The 17,799-nt window shown below is 38.5% G+C and overlaps 2 protein-coding genes across 2 annotated transcripts in view; both read left to right on the forward strand.

The window, feature by feature from the left end:
* Positions 1-14,486, forward strand: part of LOC6049174 — a 160,627-nt gene extending 146,141 nt beyond the window's left edge. Inside the window, 2 exon segments of the mRNA XM_038249882.1 lie at positions 10,577-10,938; positions 10,940-14,486. Of these exon segments, the coding sequence (XP_038105810.1) occupies positions 10,577-10,938; positions 10,940-12,500 (1,923 nt within the window). The 3' untranslated portion in view covers positions 12,501-14,486.
* LOC6049175 lies at positions 6,872-8,425 on the forward strand. Its single transcript, XM_038249883.1, is given in 3 exon segments — positions 6,872-7,054; positions 7,125-7,626; positions 7,629-8,425. Coding segments are annotated over 3 exon segments (1,185 nt in total). The 5' UTR covers positions 6,872-7,051; the 3' UTR covers positions 8,309-8,425.
* Positions 14,487-17,799: the final 3,313 nt, after the last annotated feature.

Here is a 17,799-nt window from a genome sequence, read left to right on the forward strand (position 1 = left end):
AATTTCAAGATTTTTCAACCGAAAACGCGATAAAAAATTAAAGGGAAAGAATAAGGCTTTTAACTGCTTATTAAATTGACGATGTACAAGACGCCGCACTGTTTAATCATTTTCTGACGTACATTCAATTTTGCAGTCCAAACCCAGTCATTGAATTGGAAAAATAAAAATCTTTTTCAAATTTTCTTTTCTTGATTTGTGTGCACCTACGTCGAAGACCAAGATTGTTTACTTTTTGCTATTTGGTCTGACAGTCTTGGTCTGACAGATTTGGTCTTACAGCTTCATCGTGGATTTTGGTCTGGTCTAGGCGAGGGATAGGACACAGCACCTTCCTGAGTCAAACCAACGGGGTACAAACTAAAGACCCTAAATAGAGAGACTGGTCTAAGCTTGCTAAATCGATCTGGCAACGTATGTTTAAAGCTTGGCAACACTGATAAGTTTTGCTGGGCGTAAAGGCAAATGCTCGTTTGGATACGTCAAACTCGCGTCTGTTTGGGTACGTCAAATTCTGTCGTCCAGTCTCCCTATTCAGGATCTCTAGTACAAACTGAGTGTCAAATGAAAAAGTTACCAACCTCCGGGGGTTTAGTGTAACTTGGACTTCGCAGTATCAGGGTAGGTAAACCATCACCATCGCACTATCATTGATGCATATTTCGGTGCGTTCCTCGTCTCTTAAAACTTCTCTTCTCTTTCGCAGCCGAGTGATGGTCGCAGCGTTGCCACATGTACAGATTTATCTGTCATGGTACAGATTTTCAGCAAAGATCTGAGTACAGAATCTGTACGTACAGATGACAGATATTTGGGTCACCGTACTGATTTGTACAGATTTTCAGATAAAAAAGATTCTTACTTAAAATGATATTATTGATTAGTTAAGTTATTGCAATTATCTCAACATTTAAGAACTTTTCATTGATTAAATCTAGTTCAACTTTTGAAACGTTTAGAAATGGATCATGCTTATATTTTTTAACGATCTTAGATCCATTTATGCTAGAATATTATGAACTAGGAGTCTCTCTTAATACGCCGCGGGTAATTGGCTCCCTCCCACTAACATTTACACACAAGATCCTCTGTAGTTTTAGGTTTTTCTTAGGTTTGAGAAAACTGCATTTATAATAAATAGCAGACTCATTCCTAACCAGGTTTCAGTACCGACAAGGACCTAATAAAAATTATTTATAGCATTTCGTTCTAATAAAGTTATAACATAATTTCCAGCATTTCCCATTCTTTTCATAAATGATTTTGAAATGAAGGAGAACACAGGTAAAATAAAATCTAAAATACTTCAAAAATTTAATAAAAGTTGTACTGAATCATACAGAAAATAATGAGTCATAAAGTTTATTGTATTTTTTTTATTAATTTGAATATATTTTTAAATTATATTAACGCCTTTTAGTTGCCTGAATATTAAAAAAATAATCCTAGTTTTTCAAAAAAAATATTATTTGTTTCTTGAAAGGTAACGCCATTATGCCACATTGAACTATTTAATAAATGGAATCTGGTCAAAGTAAATTTTATTGAAAGTTTTCTATAAATTATGTTTTGTACCGTCAACTAGGTCAATCGGGACTGCAGTCTGTATGAATATGGATTACAGTCTAACTTAAATTATTTAATTCCTAAATTCTGAAATTCTGAAATTCTTAAATTAATAAATTCATAAATTCATAAATTCTTAAATTCTTAAATTCTTAAATTCTTAAATTCTTAAATTCTTAAATTCTTAAATTCTTAAATTCTTAAATTCTTAAATTCTTAAATTCTTAAATTCTTAAATTCTTAAATTCTTAAATTCTTAAATTCTTAAATTCTTAAATTCTTAAATTCTTAAATTCTTAAATTCTTAAATTCTTAAATTCTTAAATTCTTAAATTCTTAAATTCTTAAATTCTTAAATTCTTAAATTCTTAAATTCTTAAATTCTTAAATTCTTAAATTCTTAAATTCTTAAATTCTTAAATTCTTAAATTCTTAAATTCTTTAATTCTTTAATTCTTTAATTCTTTAATTCTTTAATTCTTAAATTCTTAAATTCTCAAATTCTTAATTTCTTAAATTCTTAAATTCTTAATTTCTTAAATTCTTAAATTCTTAATCTAATCTAATCTAATCTAACACGAACGCAGCCAGTCCGATGAAAGCATGCTGGAAAGTCTTGTGATTAGATTACGCCCCAAGCACTTTTCTTGTCATTATTAATAATTGTAGTACATCCGAGAACACCCGAAAATGTATTACAAAAATTAAAGCGGCCAGCCCTACTGCGTTGTGTTTACCGCAGAGAGGATTCTGAGAACGGATCACATTTCACAGAATCTACAGGGGAGGAAGGATGCGTGGACATACCGTACCAAACGCTCCAATGTCATGTTTCATGTGTGTTATAAAGTAATTATTTATGTTCAGATAAATAAAATATATAGATAATATATCAATTGCAGTTTTACAAATTACCTTGATTTTACCTGAAAAGAAAGTTCATTAAAAGAAAAAGTAGTAGGGAAACGAAGGAAGAGTCATTAAATACTTGATCGTAAGCGTTAAATTAAATATTTTTTGAAATTAGCTAAACCTTATCTTAAAATAAATTGCATTAAGTAAAAAAAACAACTTGTTCTGAACTTTGATTGATTTTGAAAGGAATATTTACGAAGTAATCGCAATGCAAAGAAGAAAATGTCGAGGAAATAGGGAAGCAAATATAAATCATTGCAACAAAAATAAAACATTAATCCGGCAGCACTGTCGACTCCCGCGTCACCCCCAACAGCACCGTCAGCAGTCTCCCCGTTGGCTCTCTCCAGGCAATCATCATCCCCGCTCGCAATGATTCCAATGATGACACAGCCGCTCTCGCTCTTGGAAGCGGGAGCGTATCTGCCAACACCACACACGCGATCACGAACACTATCAGGCCGGCAAGAGCGCACGAACACAACCACAGTTTTCTCTCGGTTTTTCTCATCTCTTTCGTTTCCAAATCGAAGCAAACGACGCCGCTAAAATTGACAAATCTGGTACAAAATCGTCGCAAAAACCGCATTTTCACGGTTCCCCGACCGATAACCGACCAAAACACGATCACCGTGACAATACTCGGAACATGGGCAATCGAAAGAACCCGGACGATCCACAAAAATGAGAAAAAAACGCGAAAAATTTAACAAAAAAAACACGGACGCCAAGCAGAACGAACTTCTCCCGATGACGGCCACGAACGAACTCCATTCTTAAATTCTTAAATTCTTAAATTCTTAAATTCTTAAATTCTTAAATTCTTAATTTCTTAAATTATTAAATTCTTAAATTCTTAAATTCTTAAATTCTTAATTTCTTAAATTCTTAATTTCCTAAATTCTTTGATATTTTTTAAATTTTAAATCTGGGTATGGTTTTAAATTCAAGATTATTATTTAGAATTTTAATTTTTTTGGATTATATTTTTTTATTTGAATGATTTTGAATATATGAATTATTAAATTATTTGTTGAATTTGTTATTTTTAATAATTTTTTTGTATACATTTTTATATTTGTATTTTTAAATATGTGTGTTTATGGATTTTCCCTTGGGTTTACTTCTTTTCAAGCAAAATACAAAATCCTTCCTTTTAATTTCAAGATTCTGCTTTTTGAGATTCGGCATGATAACACTGACGAACTGACGTGCCACCAGGAACAAATTTCTCGATCATTTCTGACCGCATTCTTCTTTTTTTCTTTTTGCTTTTCTCTTCTTGAGTGAATGTCAAATTTCGAGTTTGACACTTAATCACCTGCAGCTGCGAAGAATTCAAGTACAACAAGTAAAAAGGGCTGATAAGGATAAGAATTACACTCAACCCCGGTGGTTGGTCACTTTTCGTTTGACACTTTTTTAGTTTGTACCCCGTTGGTTGGTCAAAGTCAAACTAAAAAGTGACGAACTGTCACTTTTACACGACGCTCACGCACACTATCAAAACAAACGTTTGGTAGTGTGTGTGAACTCCGTGTAAAAGGGGTGTCAAACTAAAAAGTGACCCCGTTCGTTTGACAACAATTGGTGTCAAACCACCGGGGTTTGAGTGTATAATGCTAGAAAACATCTTAAATCATCATGATCATTGACAATTAATTCATGGCAAATCAATACTTCTAACTACCTTTCATTTATATTTGAAAAATGTCAAAATTGAATTTCGTTATGGATTTTGCAAAAATAAATCAACACAGGAATGATTTCCGCCCTTTCAACATGTTGTTTCAGAAAGCTTCTCAGCAGCAGCAGCTGTGCATCTGTCAAACCATGTGTTTGACAATCGCCGATCGCTGCAAGTGAGTGAGAAGGAAGATGGGAAAGTGCGGTCAAATTTGAATTCTTGGTGGCACGTCAGTTCGTCAGTGATGATAAGGCAATTCGGAATTTTCAATATTATAATATCGATTACAAAATTATTGATACATTTATAACTTTCAGTTGTAATAAAATAAACCAATTCTGAATATTTTAGTTTTTTCACTAGAACATTTTGCAAACAAACATCGCTCGAAGAAACGTCACGCGAAGAAACGTCTTTCCTTGGCCGTTTCTTGGGTGTTTTTTTATATGGAGTTTTGCGTTCCTTCCGAGCTGCATATCAGCATTTAGTGTTGTCATAAGATTGTTCAAAATGCATGTTAAAAAAAAGTTTTTTACAAAAAATATACCGTACAGATAATGGTACAGATATTCGCCATGCTTGGTGCAGATAAGACAGATTTTTGGACCCTCTGATACAGACGAGCATGTGGTAACACTGGATGGTCGACTTGCTGTCGCGAATATCGAAAGCCCATCACATCGACGAGAAATACTCTCTCGCTGGCTCCGATGGAACTATCGTTCCAACCGGAGAGACACGCACACGAAATTGCTGTATACATACACTGGAGCTCACGCACACAAATGAACTCATTTCTACAGGGCTTACGGGCGAGAGAATTTCACGATTGCTCTTTCTCTTGCTTTTGAGCGAGGGGACTGGCTGTGTGAGAGATTTTTTCCGTCTTACGCATCGGTATGTTCGTTGCTCGCTATTTCATCGGCGTCGTTTTCGCTTCGCTCTCTTGATGCAGTTTTGGGAGAACGCCGAAAATTTGATGATTTGAGCGAGGGACGATATCTAAAAGCCCTCGGCCATCGGCGAGGAAATGAGAAAATACCATCCCTGCGCAGTATATTGCTTAATCGAGCACACTATGGCTAAGATAAGTCCTGGGGTTCTTTTAAAGGTCCAAAAACCAAATAAATAACCAAGCCATTTCCAAATTTGTATTGTAATTGTAATTCCTAATTTATTGGAAACGATGTCCTGTAAGTATCACAATTTGTATCAGGGCAATGAAGGACGTTGTTGAATTTTTCTCCAAATGTGGGAAAATTTTGACCAATTTTCCATAACCAAATTTGTTAATATTTTTTATTTAGCTTTATATGGTCAGAACTATGTGAAGTGTTGAGCAATTTTGTATGGGACATTATTTTGGCAATGAAAGACCAGGAAGGTGCTGTGTCCTATCCCTCGCCTAGACCAGACCAAAATCCATGATAAACTGACAGACCAAATCTGTCAGACCAAGACTGTCAGACCAAGACTGTCAGACCAAAGAGCAAAAAGTAAACAATCTTGGTCTTCGACTTAGGTGCACACAAATCAAGAAAAGAAAATTTGAAAAAAAAATTTATTTTTCCAATTCAATGACTGGGTTTGGACTGCAAAATTGAATGAACATCAGAAAATGATTAAACAGTGCGGCGTCCTGTACACCGACAATTAAATAAGCAGTTAAAAGCCGTATTCTTCCATTTTAATTTTAGATCGCGTTTTCGGTTTACACCTGAAAAATCTTGAAATTATTTATACGAATTTGTGATTCCTCTCTTTCCATCATTCCCTTGTGAAAGACCACGTACCAAAACTTTTATAAAACAGGGACAATATACCCATTTTAAGAATAATGCTGGATAATCTGGAGTGTTCCTTGAAATTTACTAAAACCAAGTAGACCAACGGGTAGTGCAACTTTTTGTGAACATTTCTGTTTATTTACACTTTAACTAAAAGTTATTCTACTCCTTTTACTAGCACTAAAAAAATATTTTCTAAATGTATTGTAATCAGACGAGAATGCGTTGGGGCGCGACAATTTTTTTTACAGCTTGGATCCTTTTTCTTTTGGGTCTGCTTAGAGCTGCCAATTTTGATGAAATTTTAAGCGAGCACTCACGAAATGTTGCATTTATAGTGAATGTTTCCTGGCATCACTGGCTCACTCCAACAGGTGCTGCTGTTGGTGTTGGTGGCCACCCTTTGTCCTTTATGTGAGCAATTCTCTACGAAATCGGTCTTTTTTTTAGAATTTTAATTTTTGTATTTTTTAATCCGACTGCCTTCGGTATGCCCAAAGAAGCCATTTTGCATCATTAGTTTGTCCATATAATTTTTCATACAAATTTGGCAGCTGTCCATACAAAAACGATGTATGAAAATTCAAAAATCTGTATCTTTTGAAGGATTTTTTGACCGATTTGGTGTCTTTGGCAATGCCAACTTTTCCTGCCTATCTACAATCACTTAGCTTAGAATAGTAAAGTAAAACTTAGAAAATGTACACAACTTACGGCCGTCATCCACAATCAACTTAGAAAAGTGAAATTTTCTAAGTTAAGTGATTGTAGATAGGCCAAAAAATCAAAAATGGTCAAATATTCAATATTACACCCTTTAAAAAAGTTAGTCTTGGTTTAAATCCTATAGGACAAACTGTAATTTACAGTGGTGCCAGGGGGCTGTTTTATAAAAAATAAAATAAATTGCTTTAGCCAATGACGATTACACTCTTCCACCTCGAATTCCAATTCGGTCACCCCTCAAACCGATTTTCAAATTTGACATTCTTAGATTTGTTTACATAGCGGTTATCGCAGCAGCTCGCAGCACATTTTATGATTTTAAGAAAAAAAAATCTTCAATTAAATTTAACCCTTAGTGTGTTCACCAAAAATGGTAAGTCAGCAAACCTCAGTGAAGTCCGTACTAGAAGTGAACAACATTTAACCCGAAACCTGTTTCACAGTCCACCGACAGTAACGCACTGTCCGCCCTGTTCGACGACCAGGTCCCAAGCAAAGACAAACACTACGAGTTCGGATTTGCGCTGCCCTCGCCGACACCTTCCAGCGTGGTTCAACCCATGGACGTGGACAGTTCCGGAGGGCCACTGCAGCTGCTGCAGAGTCCAATCAAGCAAGAACCCACCACAGTCCCGGAATATCCCGGCGAAAAACGGCAACGCCTCAACGATGGCCAGGTCAAACGAAAGATACGCAAGTTGGCGGCGGAGGAGAGTCGTAATCAGAATCACCAGGGTGGTGGCGTAATTGTTGGGGAGAGCCGGTTCCGACAGCTGATCGGATTGCGGCTGTTGCTGGTTTGCTCGAGTGCCGTCGTGATGGCCGTTTGCGTTGGTCTGCTGACGGACGATAACGTGAGGAAAGATTTCTACAAACGTTACAAGCGACAGTACGAGCTGTTGCTGTACGGTGCTGAGGATTACTGCAGCCGGCAGTTGGACTTTTCAACGTGACCCGAGCGTTGGATGCCCAGCTGGTTGGACAACGGGACGCGATTGAGCATGTGTCGCGGGTCTTTTACGATAACCGGCACCAGTTGTACTCTTCGTTAGCCCTTGTTGGTTCGGTCGGAGTTGGGAAAAGCCTGATGGCCACCATAATCGCCGAGAACTTCCAGTGGAGGCCAAACGTACACCGGTTCACCCTGTCTGTTAGTCCAAATCCGGATCAACAGTACGCCCGCTTTCAGCAGTTTGTTCAATCGCTAAGAAGCGCACCGCTGGAACCCAAGTGTGGTCACAACCTGCTGATCATCGATGGGCTCGGCTCGGAAGACATCGCCACGGTCAACAAAATGGACCAACGGATGTCATTTGTCGCGACCAAGGACACGATGCCTACGACGGCCATATTCGTCTTTCAAGGAACGGCCTTCGACGAAATCGACGGAAATTTTGGCGTCCTGAACGGAACCATCGAGCGGGTTCGGTTGAGGCAACTGGATGAAGGTGATCTGGAGCGGTGCGTGCACCAGGAGGCGGCCTCACTGGGCTACAACGTGAAGGAGAACCCGCGACTGCTGCGCACCGTGATGGACAGCATGGACGTGAACCGGTACGGATGTAAGGCCGTGCTGGCCAAGCTTGGCTTCTACTGGCAGCAGGGGTTGGGAAGCACGGGAGAGTGATATTGTGATTATAGGAAATAACTAACGATTGTGATTGTCTTGCTCACTGTAAATTTATTGTCAATTTTAGCGAGGGTAGAATCTCAAAGTAATAAAAAAAACTATTTAGGTGCAAACTAATGTTTAATTTTTTACTCAAAAATGTTTCGTCGTAGTCAGACTTAACCGGAACGGGGAAATGAAACTTGTTTGCTCACTTTCTACTGAACTGTTCACCTCTTTACTTGTCCAATTGATCCACGGGTTAGAATTCATTAATTTTCGACATTTTTACACGAGACTCACACTTACTCTCAAACCAAACGTTTGGTAGTAAGTATGAGCTCAGTGTAAAGAGGGTGTAAAACTTAAAAGTGGCTCCGTTTGTTTGACAACAGTTGGTGTCAAACCATCGGGGTTTCAGTGTATATAGTTTACTCAAAAGTTATGAACTGTCACTTTTCATACGGCGTCCTCTTACATCATTGAAAAATAAAAAGTTTGTTTAAGGGTTTGATATCCCTTAAAAATACAATACATAATAGCAATTATTACAAAAAGTAGAAATGTTTTGCATGTTTAAAACTTCACCTATATGTTAAGCTTTCTTACTAATAAATAAACAGCCTAGCTTCCTCAAATATATTTCTATAGCGAACGCAAATAGTACTGTAATTAGAATTGGTCGTTACATGTTACGTTTAGCACCCACATTTTTTTTTTAGTAATCCGTTTTCCGTTGTAGTTGTACAACTCGTTTCTGTTCAGTATTCTAAACCCACAAAAAGAAAATAATTTCGTCCGCTAACCAACAATGTAGCATTGTAATAAAAAATTTAAAATAATATCCTCAAAATAAACACAATAAAAGCAACTTACCAGAGTTCGTGACCGTGACGTGAAATGTGCGTGAAACCCTACCGAAAGCTATTGAGAAGGTGTGTTTTAAACCTGTGCATTGTGCAGCCTAAATTAGAGTATGTAAATATTCTGGAAACTTCACACACACTAACAAAACCATACACACGCCCATACGCCCGCGCGTACATCCCTCGTTCAGATCATGTACAAAATCGAAGAAAAAATGTTTTAGTTAAAACTAGCAAGATTTTCTGTTGGTTTAGTTGTGCAACGATTGGCCGGCCACACAATGCTTCTCTCAGTGACATTTGATCCATTTGTTTGTCTCTATTTTCTTCTCTTTTCTTCACTCGTTATTCTTGTTTGTTTTCCGAAATTTCCTCTTAATCTTTTTTCAGTGTGTGTCTCATGAAATTTCTCCACGTCCAGTTAGTGATCTTTGGCTTATTTTTAATCCATAGAAATTTCGAGTCTAATAAAGTGCTTGTTTCAAATTCTAATATCTCAAGAAATCGCTAGAGTCTTTGCCTCGCTTTTGTTTTGTTTTAGCTTTTCACTAACTCTTTTCCGAATCGTCATATTGTAAGAAAACCGAAGATCGCTACAATTATATCCTTTCTTCCTTTCTTTCCTGACATATCTGGAAAATGCTCACCAAATCCATAAAACTCACTCTCGAAAACTGTCAACCCAACAACTCACACCTGATTCGCACCCAATAAATGTTCAAACCAAAACAAAAACACAAACACACCCAAACACCCCTTCCTGCAGTTCGTAGAACAACACTGCGAAAAGCAATGCCCCTCCGAACTGTCAAAAGAGGGCGGCGCGGTCGCGGTCGATGACCCAAAGGGGGCCGTAACGCAGCAACCGACGGCGACATCTTCGACGACGACGACCTCCCCGACGATGATGATGACGGTGGTGGTACTCAAAAACGACGCCACCGCGGCCACCACCCTGCAGGACATCACCGATTCCGGCGAACTGCTCAATCCACGGTCGATTAACGACACCAGGTAGAGGTTATGGCGTCACCGGGAAAATGAGTTTACGAAACTGTGTTTTCGGTGACGTCGCCAACACAAGAGAGATTCCAGCTCAGTGGCGTGTCACTAGATTCCGTAAGAAGAGGGCTTGCACAATGATGGCTAGGCGGACAATTATTTTCTTAGTTTGGCCTTTGCGTTACTTTACTTTGGGTGTATTCTTGAGTTTTTGAGCGAGGTAAGTTTGCATGCTTGTTCCTTCTTAGTCACTTCCAGAGCGTTGTCGAATGTCAAAGGTAAGCACACTTTCCACTGGTTTTCTTGCACGGGTTTTTTTCTTCGGAGTTCAATACCTACAAAGTAAGTATCTTCAAGCTACTACACAGTCTTCTGAAGTATTCAACCCTTCTCTAAACCTTCCTTTCTCACCCTCTAGGTTATAACCACGGTCGGCCCCCGTAAACCCCAACGTCAGTCATCCAACGCCAACTCGTCGATCGCTTCGGACGCCATCGAGGCGTTCTTTCCGGACGGTCAGCACCAGCACCTGCTCGCCATCGCTGCCCAGTCGGACGGCCATCATCCTGCTGCTACACCAAACTCTCACCCGGTCCACAGTCCGGCCTCACCTACGGTACCACACAAAATCTGTCTGGAAACGTCCTTTACAAGTTTGCAATCACCACAGGATCCCAACGGCGGCCTCCCAACACCCAGCAAAGCGTCCTCCATAGCCGGTAGCATCCTCGGGGTTCGCAGTCAGATGTCGAGCCTCGTCGATGACAGCGGCATCCCGAAGCTTGTCCGGACCAAGCGAAGCGACGACGGTGATTCTGAACGGACCGCAGCAGCAACCGCGAGCATCCAGTTCGGCCAGTAACGCTACTACGGCCAAGATGGTCAACTTCAACCCTTCACCGAGCGTAATACGAGGAGGGTCTCAACAACAGCAACCGGTCGCAAGCGGCAGTTCTAAACCGATGAGCTTGTCGTGGAATGGAACACGAACAAACTCGGGTGAAATCAAGAAGATCGACCTCATTCACGACGACTGGTTCGGGCTGGCACCGCTCGCCAGTCCGGAAAGTCTGTCGGAACTATCCAGCATAAGCTCGCGGGCGAGTTTTGGCGTCAATCTGGCGTCCAGCATCGATCGGTACCTGGAGAAGATCAGCGAAAGCAAGGAAGGTGGACAGAAGGGTGACGGAACGGATCCACTGCTGGAGAGTCAACTGCATACGCCGAAGATCATGCGGAGGACTCCCAAGGTCAGCGGAAATCTGGCGTTGTGCGCCGAAGACATGCGAACGATCAACAGCTACAAGCGGATGGGCAAGATCTTCGTGCTGAACCGAGTGCCTTCGGATAGCGACTCGACCCTGGACAGCTACGAGTCGGCACACAATGTGATCGTGCTGGATGGAAACGGGATCACGGATACCGACGGGACTTCACCGATCAAGGAAAACTCAAAATCTGCAGATAACCTTGATGAGCTCCAAGTTCGGCAAGCGACAACCGGCGGAAGTACCGGAACGAATGGCGCTGGAACCAAAAAGACTTCGTTCACCGTTAGTGATAGTGCGATACCGCAGGAGTGCATCTCCAACTGCCCGTCGTGTCCTTGTCGGAGATCACCTGGAGGACCGTGCTGCCAAAAGTTCAACCACCGCGAGTGCTACAACTACAAGTACACTTCGTTCAACATCTTCAAGTTCAACAATAGTCGTGAAGGCAGCGGAAACAGTAGTACGCGAGGAGGCAGCAAGACTGCCAGTTCCAGCGATACCTACCACAGTGCCATGTCCTCTCTTACCGGAGACCTGGACCACAGCGGTGCATCCAGTACAAACAACTTCACCTCTAGCAGTAGTAGTAGCAGTAAAACGCTACAGAACTCCTGTCTCAAGCCCGGAGTTCTGGAGTCCCACTTCCCCGTGTATCCCGAGGTCACCTCCGACGAGCGACTATCTCTGTTGGCGCACTCCGGTGAAAGCCCCGTTCGGTTGACAATAAACAACCAGCGACTCAAAGGTCACACTCACTCTACCTCTACGGCAAACAAACGTCACAATCCGGAAGACGATCCGTCATCGTCCTCCTTCGCCCGGAACGAGTCACTTCCACTGCTGGCCGGCCTGGCGGAGAAGTCTTCGTCCTCTCCGACCAAATGGGACGTCCGCAAGAAGCATTCCGTCTACCCGGCCGACCCAGGCCACCCGGTCGCGACCGCAGGTTTCAGCTCGAACGGTTCCACCCGGATCGGCAGCATCGCCACCATCCATTCCTCGTCCTCGTACTCATCGTCCGTCACGTCCTCGCCCAGCCACCGGCCGCCGAAGAACGAAAGCAGCGTATGATGAGACCGGTCCAGTTCGGAAACGCTAGTCTAGCCGAATACTCCTAAGTCAATACTCATCGTTATACCAAAAGTTGAAGGAAAATTTAATCTCTAGTCTCTCACTCTCTGTCCGTAGTCCTTTTCTAGTTCCCCTTCTTCTACGAACGTACTCGAAAGAAGAGCCAAGGTTGGCCTCACTATCCGCATTGGTCCTTAATTCGAAACCGATTGGTTTTTGGTCTAGGTCACGAGCTTCCTTACAGACTTTAATTGATCCAAGTAACTTAATAATAACAGTCACAACTCATAACAAAAGTCCATCTTTAAGCGGTATACGCATTTCGGAAGGAACCGGTCAAGAAAACAATCAAATGGGCAGCAGCGGCAGCGAAAGCAAGCCAGAGAGGGTGAAGAAAAGCCCCAATAAATCGTTACCTCTCTTTTGTTCTGCTGTTCGTAAAGCCATTTCCTGACCCCTTTTCTTGGGAAGTGCGTATTGACCCATAAGAAAAGTGAGGTTAGAACGCTTCCATTCCTTTGCTCAGACTTTTTAATCCGATCAAAATTTCACAAAATCACAACTTATTTACAACTTCGGTGTTTTTCCACAGCTGAGAACGAAAATATTTACCTCCTCGTGCTGCAGCTTCTGCACTTCCACTTTCGTCTCTTTTGCTGTTGGTTTCTGACAGAAGTTCTCAGTAAATTTGACGTTTCCGAGGGGCGCTTCTGTAATCAACATTGATCTAGATCAGAATCCACTGCTGCCAGTGGCAGGCTGCCACCACAAATCGATGACATTTTGCACACTTATTTCGAAAGAGGTAGCCTTACACAGTTGTGAATCTCACGTGACAAACTTGAAGTGCGAAACCAAAAATCCAAGCTCTAGTCAGATTGCTATCGTTGCAGAACAAAAGAGGATAGCATAAAAAAAACACTCACTCATACCAACAATGTCGCATTATGAGAGTAGTAGTGAATTAGGAGGAACAATGTGCCAAAATCAATGAAAGCAAGGCATTTACTCACTAAGTTAGACAGTAGGGGAATCAGAAAAAGTCAATTTTACTATACAAAGAAGAAGAAACAGAACAAAAAAACAGTGTTAGTAGCCTCAGAAATTATCAGATATAGGAACAAGTAAAGGTCCAACCCAAAAATGAATAGAAAGAATCGTGCTGGGAGTCAGTTGATTTTTGCGCAAAATCAAGTCGAATACATCATTAAAATGGATCTACTAAAGATATACTAGCGAATATACAAAAAAAAAACTTCCTCAATTCCTAAAAAGATCAAACATTACTTGAAATACAATTAGTGCTATCAAGGACAAAACAGTATAGAATTTTTACATTCAATCTAAAAATAACTTTTAAAACAAACTTGTTACAATGAAGAAAAAAGAAGAACTTCAGAACAGAACAAATACGATCGTTAGTAAAAATGGCAAACTAAAATAACTGAAAAGAAGGAAGGAAGAAAAGAAAAGGTCTAAATATTCTAAATTTTGTACATACAATCATTCCCGTTGCGCTGCGTGCTGTCTGCCACGGGGATGAATGATTCACTTGAGACATGAAAACAATAATGAGCAAAGCGATACAAACTGGGAAATCAAGTTTGTAGCAAAAAACAATCTCGAAAGCAGCTCGTGAAGGACAATTTAGTGAAAATCAGTAAGAAAAAAAAATGCGAGTGTAAAAACGATTAGTTTGACACTCGAATTAAAGACAAATTATACTAAAGAAAATCTGGATAAAAGATCGAATAAACAGAAAAAAGAATAAACATTTCGCGAAAAAAAAACAAAACGATTGAAGAACGGACGCAAGTCAATCAAAAACAAATGATAAAATAAAAAAATCTAAATAAATCAGCAGTCACATAAAGCAAAACAAAACAAGTATGAACCATTATTACTATTTAGAGAATATATTTGTTAGTTGATCGAAGTCACAGGAAAAAAAAATGAAATAAAGTCTCTAATCAAAGTGTTTCTGGTTCCAAGGTGTGTGGTATTGTCGTGAAAGAAAAAATCCCATCCCATGTTGCATTACACAAAAAATATATTTTACCTAATTTAATTTTGAAGAAAATAAGTAGTTATCCTCCACCTCCAATTTTTTTACAATTTCAAGGTATCATATCATTAAAACATGATTAAAACAATAAATTCTACTCTTTCAAAATGTTAATCGCGATTTAAAAATTCAAAATGTAAGTCGCGATTTAAAAATTCAATTTTACAATATTATAACAATCTGGAATCTGATTTCCCGGAATAAACGCTTTTCGGAATTATGAATATTTAAAAAGGACGTTTTCCGAAATAAACCTTATACGGAATGATGTTTTTTTTGAAAAGCTAACACAAACAGATAAGATATGTACAAGGCCATTGAATTTTTTTAAGAAAATATCTTATCTTTTTAAATCGCATACCTATCATTACAAAATAGTTGAAAACAATAAATTTGTTTTTTTCCAAAATATTAGTCGTGATTAAAAAAAAAACGGTTTCATAAAAGTATCCAGAATCCAATTTCCAGGAAAAACGTTTTCCGGGATTTAGATTATCCGGAAGAGAATTTACCGGAAAAAAACGGTATACGCACATCGGAAGGAACCGGTCAAGAAAAAATCAAATGGGCAGCAGCGGCAGCGAAAGCAAGCTAGAGAGGGTGAAGAATAGCCCCAAGAAATCATTCTCTCTCCTTTGTTCTGCTGTTCGTAAAACCATTTATTTGTCCCTTTTCTTAGGAGGTGCGTATTGGCCCAAAGACGTTATCTGGAATATTATTTTTTTCAGAATAGACATTTTCGGATATAAAATTTCCTAAAATATTGATTTTTGTCTACTCTACACAGTATTTTTTTTATTTATGAAGAAACCCGAGACGGAAATAATGCGGGAATAACATTTTTTAATATTGGAAAATACTAGGCCAATAACATTTTATGTTATTTATAACATGATTTGATATTCGCCGTTAAGATTTTCTTGTTATTGAATTGTTATTTTAATAACAGACTAATAAAATTTAAAGTTATTCTTCGAACAAATCTTTGTTATTATTTTTTGTTATTTTAACAACTAATCCGATCATCCCAATAACAGTTGTAGGTGTTCTTCGATAACAAAAAATGTTATTCCAAGGTTGTTTTGATTTTCATCAGACCGATCAAAAATTTTTGTTATGATAACATAAACTGATATTGAACTCTTATGCAAAAATTGATTTCGCAAAAATATTCCATAACACTTTCTGTTTTAACAGTATTTGTTATAGAAATGGCATGAATTTAGTTATTACCGTCTGTTCTGGAAAGCCCCAAGAAATCAATCTGTTGTTCGTAAAGCCTTTTCTTGACCACTTTTCTTGAGATGTGCGTATTGGCCTTAATATGGTAAAATATTGTAAATTTTCTGTATGCAGCAAATTTTGGATTGCCATTTCAGTCAAATAAATAACACTGAATGCGATTCAATAATCATAATTTTCGCCTAAATTCGGCAATGAACAACAACATTGATGAAAAATCAGTAACTGCATACTGTCAATTTGAAATGTCTCTTTCAAACGTGTTGTTTTTTTTTAATTTTGTTTTGTGATCTTCAGAAACAAAGGTAAGAAAATGTGAACAACAAATCTAGAGGTTTGTTTCAATAGGTCCTAGAAACATATGAAAAACAATAGCTTATAGTACCTTTTCCCGGGCAGACGGTATTAACAAAATTCATACCATTTCAATAACAAATACTGTTAAAATAACAGAGAGGGTTATGGAATCTTCACGAAAAAACCATTTTTGCATAAGAGTTTAATAACAGTTTATGTTATCATAACAAAATTTGTTATCGGTCTGATATTGATTGAAAACCAAAACAACTTTGGAATAACATTTTTTTTATGGAAGAATACCTACAACTGTTGTTGGGATGATCGGATTAGTTGCTAAAATAACAAAAAATAGTAACAAAGATTTGTTCGAAGAATAACTAAAAGTGTTATTAGTCTATTTTTACAATAACAATCCAATAACACAAAATTCATAACGACGAATAACAAGTCTTGTTATAAATAACATAAAATGTTATTGGCCTAGTATTTTTAAATATCAAAAAATGTTATTCCCAAGTTATTTCCGTCTGCTCGGGTTCAAAGTAAACTCTGGAAATGCCTCAATGCTAACCACCAGTTTTTTAGGTTTGGAGGATTGATGAAATTAATGTATAAATAACAGTAGTACTGGAAACATTTCCAATGGCAAACAAAATTTGATAACCGAAATACCAGCAACGATTGCTGAATCCTCAGCAAATGATCTGTAAAACTGACACAAGAAAATTGCAACCATTTTACTGAAATTTCAGTTAACTATCTGTCAAAGTGGCAAATGTCAGTTAACTGAGAATTCAGTAAAGTCTAAATTACTGAATCGTTTACTGAAATTTCAGTTCTGGAGTTTTTTTTAAAGGTTCAATAAACCAAATTTCCAGTTTTTGCTTTTTGGGTGTTTTTGAAACCGCCTTGAGTCAGGGGTATTAAAATACACCCAAAAAGCAAAAAAACTGAAAATTTGGTTAATTGGACCTTTTCAATGAAAAAAACTCCGGAGTTGATAAAAATTCAGTAATATTTTACTTAATTTCAGCAAAAAAAAACCGGTGTGCACCCTCTCTGGCTTGCATTCACTGCCGCTGCTGCCAATTTGAAAATTTTCTTAACCAGTTCCTTCCAAAGTGCGTACACAGAAAAAAATATTTCTGTAAATTTACATTATTTATCATGTACCAAAAGGTATCATGATAAATGATGTATATTTACATTAGGTTCATTGGAAATTTACATTATATTCATTGGAAATTTACATTAGTTTTGAAAATTTACATTAGTTTTGGAATTTACATTACTTTTGAATTTACATTAGTTCAAATCAACTAATTCTGATTGGCCAATGGGAATGAGAAGCTCGACTTGCAGTAGGAAAAGGGTGTGGCCTATGTTCTATTTTAAAATGATTGAAGCGGGCAGCAAAAGGAAATTCGGATTTTAAAAAGTTGTTTCTCAGGTAGGGGATGCTTTCTCGTCGACGGCCAAGTGGAATAACGCTGGACTGGAATCGAACGGACGACGAGAAGAATGTTCGGTGTTACTGCTGCTACCCGCTGCCGACTGAGCCATCTTCGCATTTTATAAACGAGTGGCTAAAGCATCAACTTGTTCAGGGCGAGGCTCAGGCAGTGGGCCGGCGAAGTATGAGAGCGATAGAAAGAGAACCAAATATAACTATTTTTAGTTCGGGTAGTTTTG

This window comes from Culex quinquefasciatus, chromosome 1 (assembly GCF_015732765.1).
Source record: "Culex quinquefasciatus strain JHB chromosome 1, VPISU_Cqui_1.0_pri_paternal, whole genome shotgun sequence".
In the NCBI taxonomy this organism is placed as follows: Eukaryota; Metazoa; Arthropoda; class Insecta; order Diptera; family Culicidae; genus Culex; species Culex quinquefasciatus.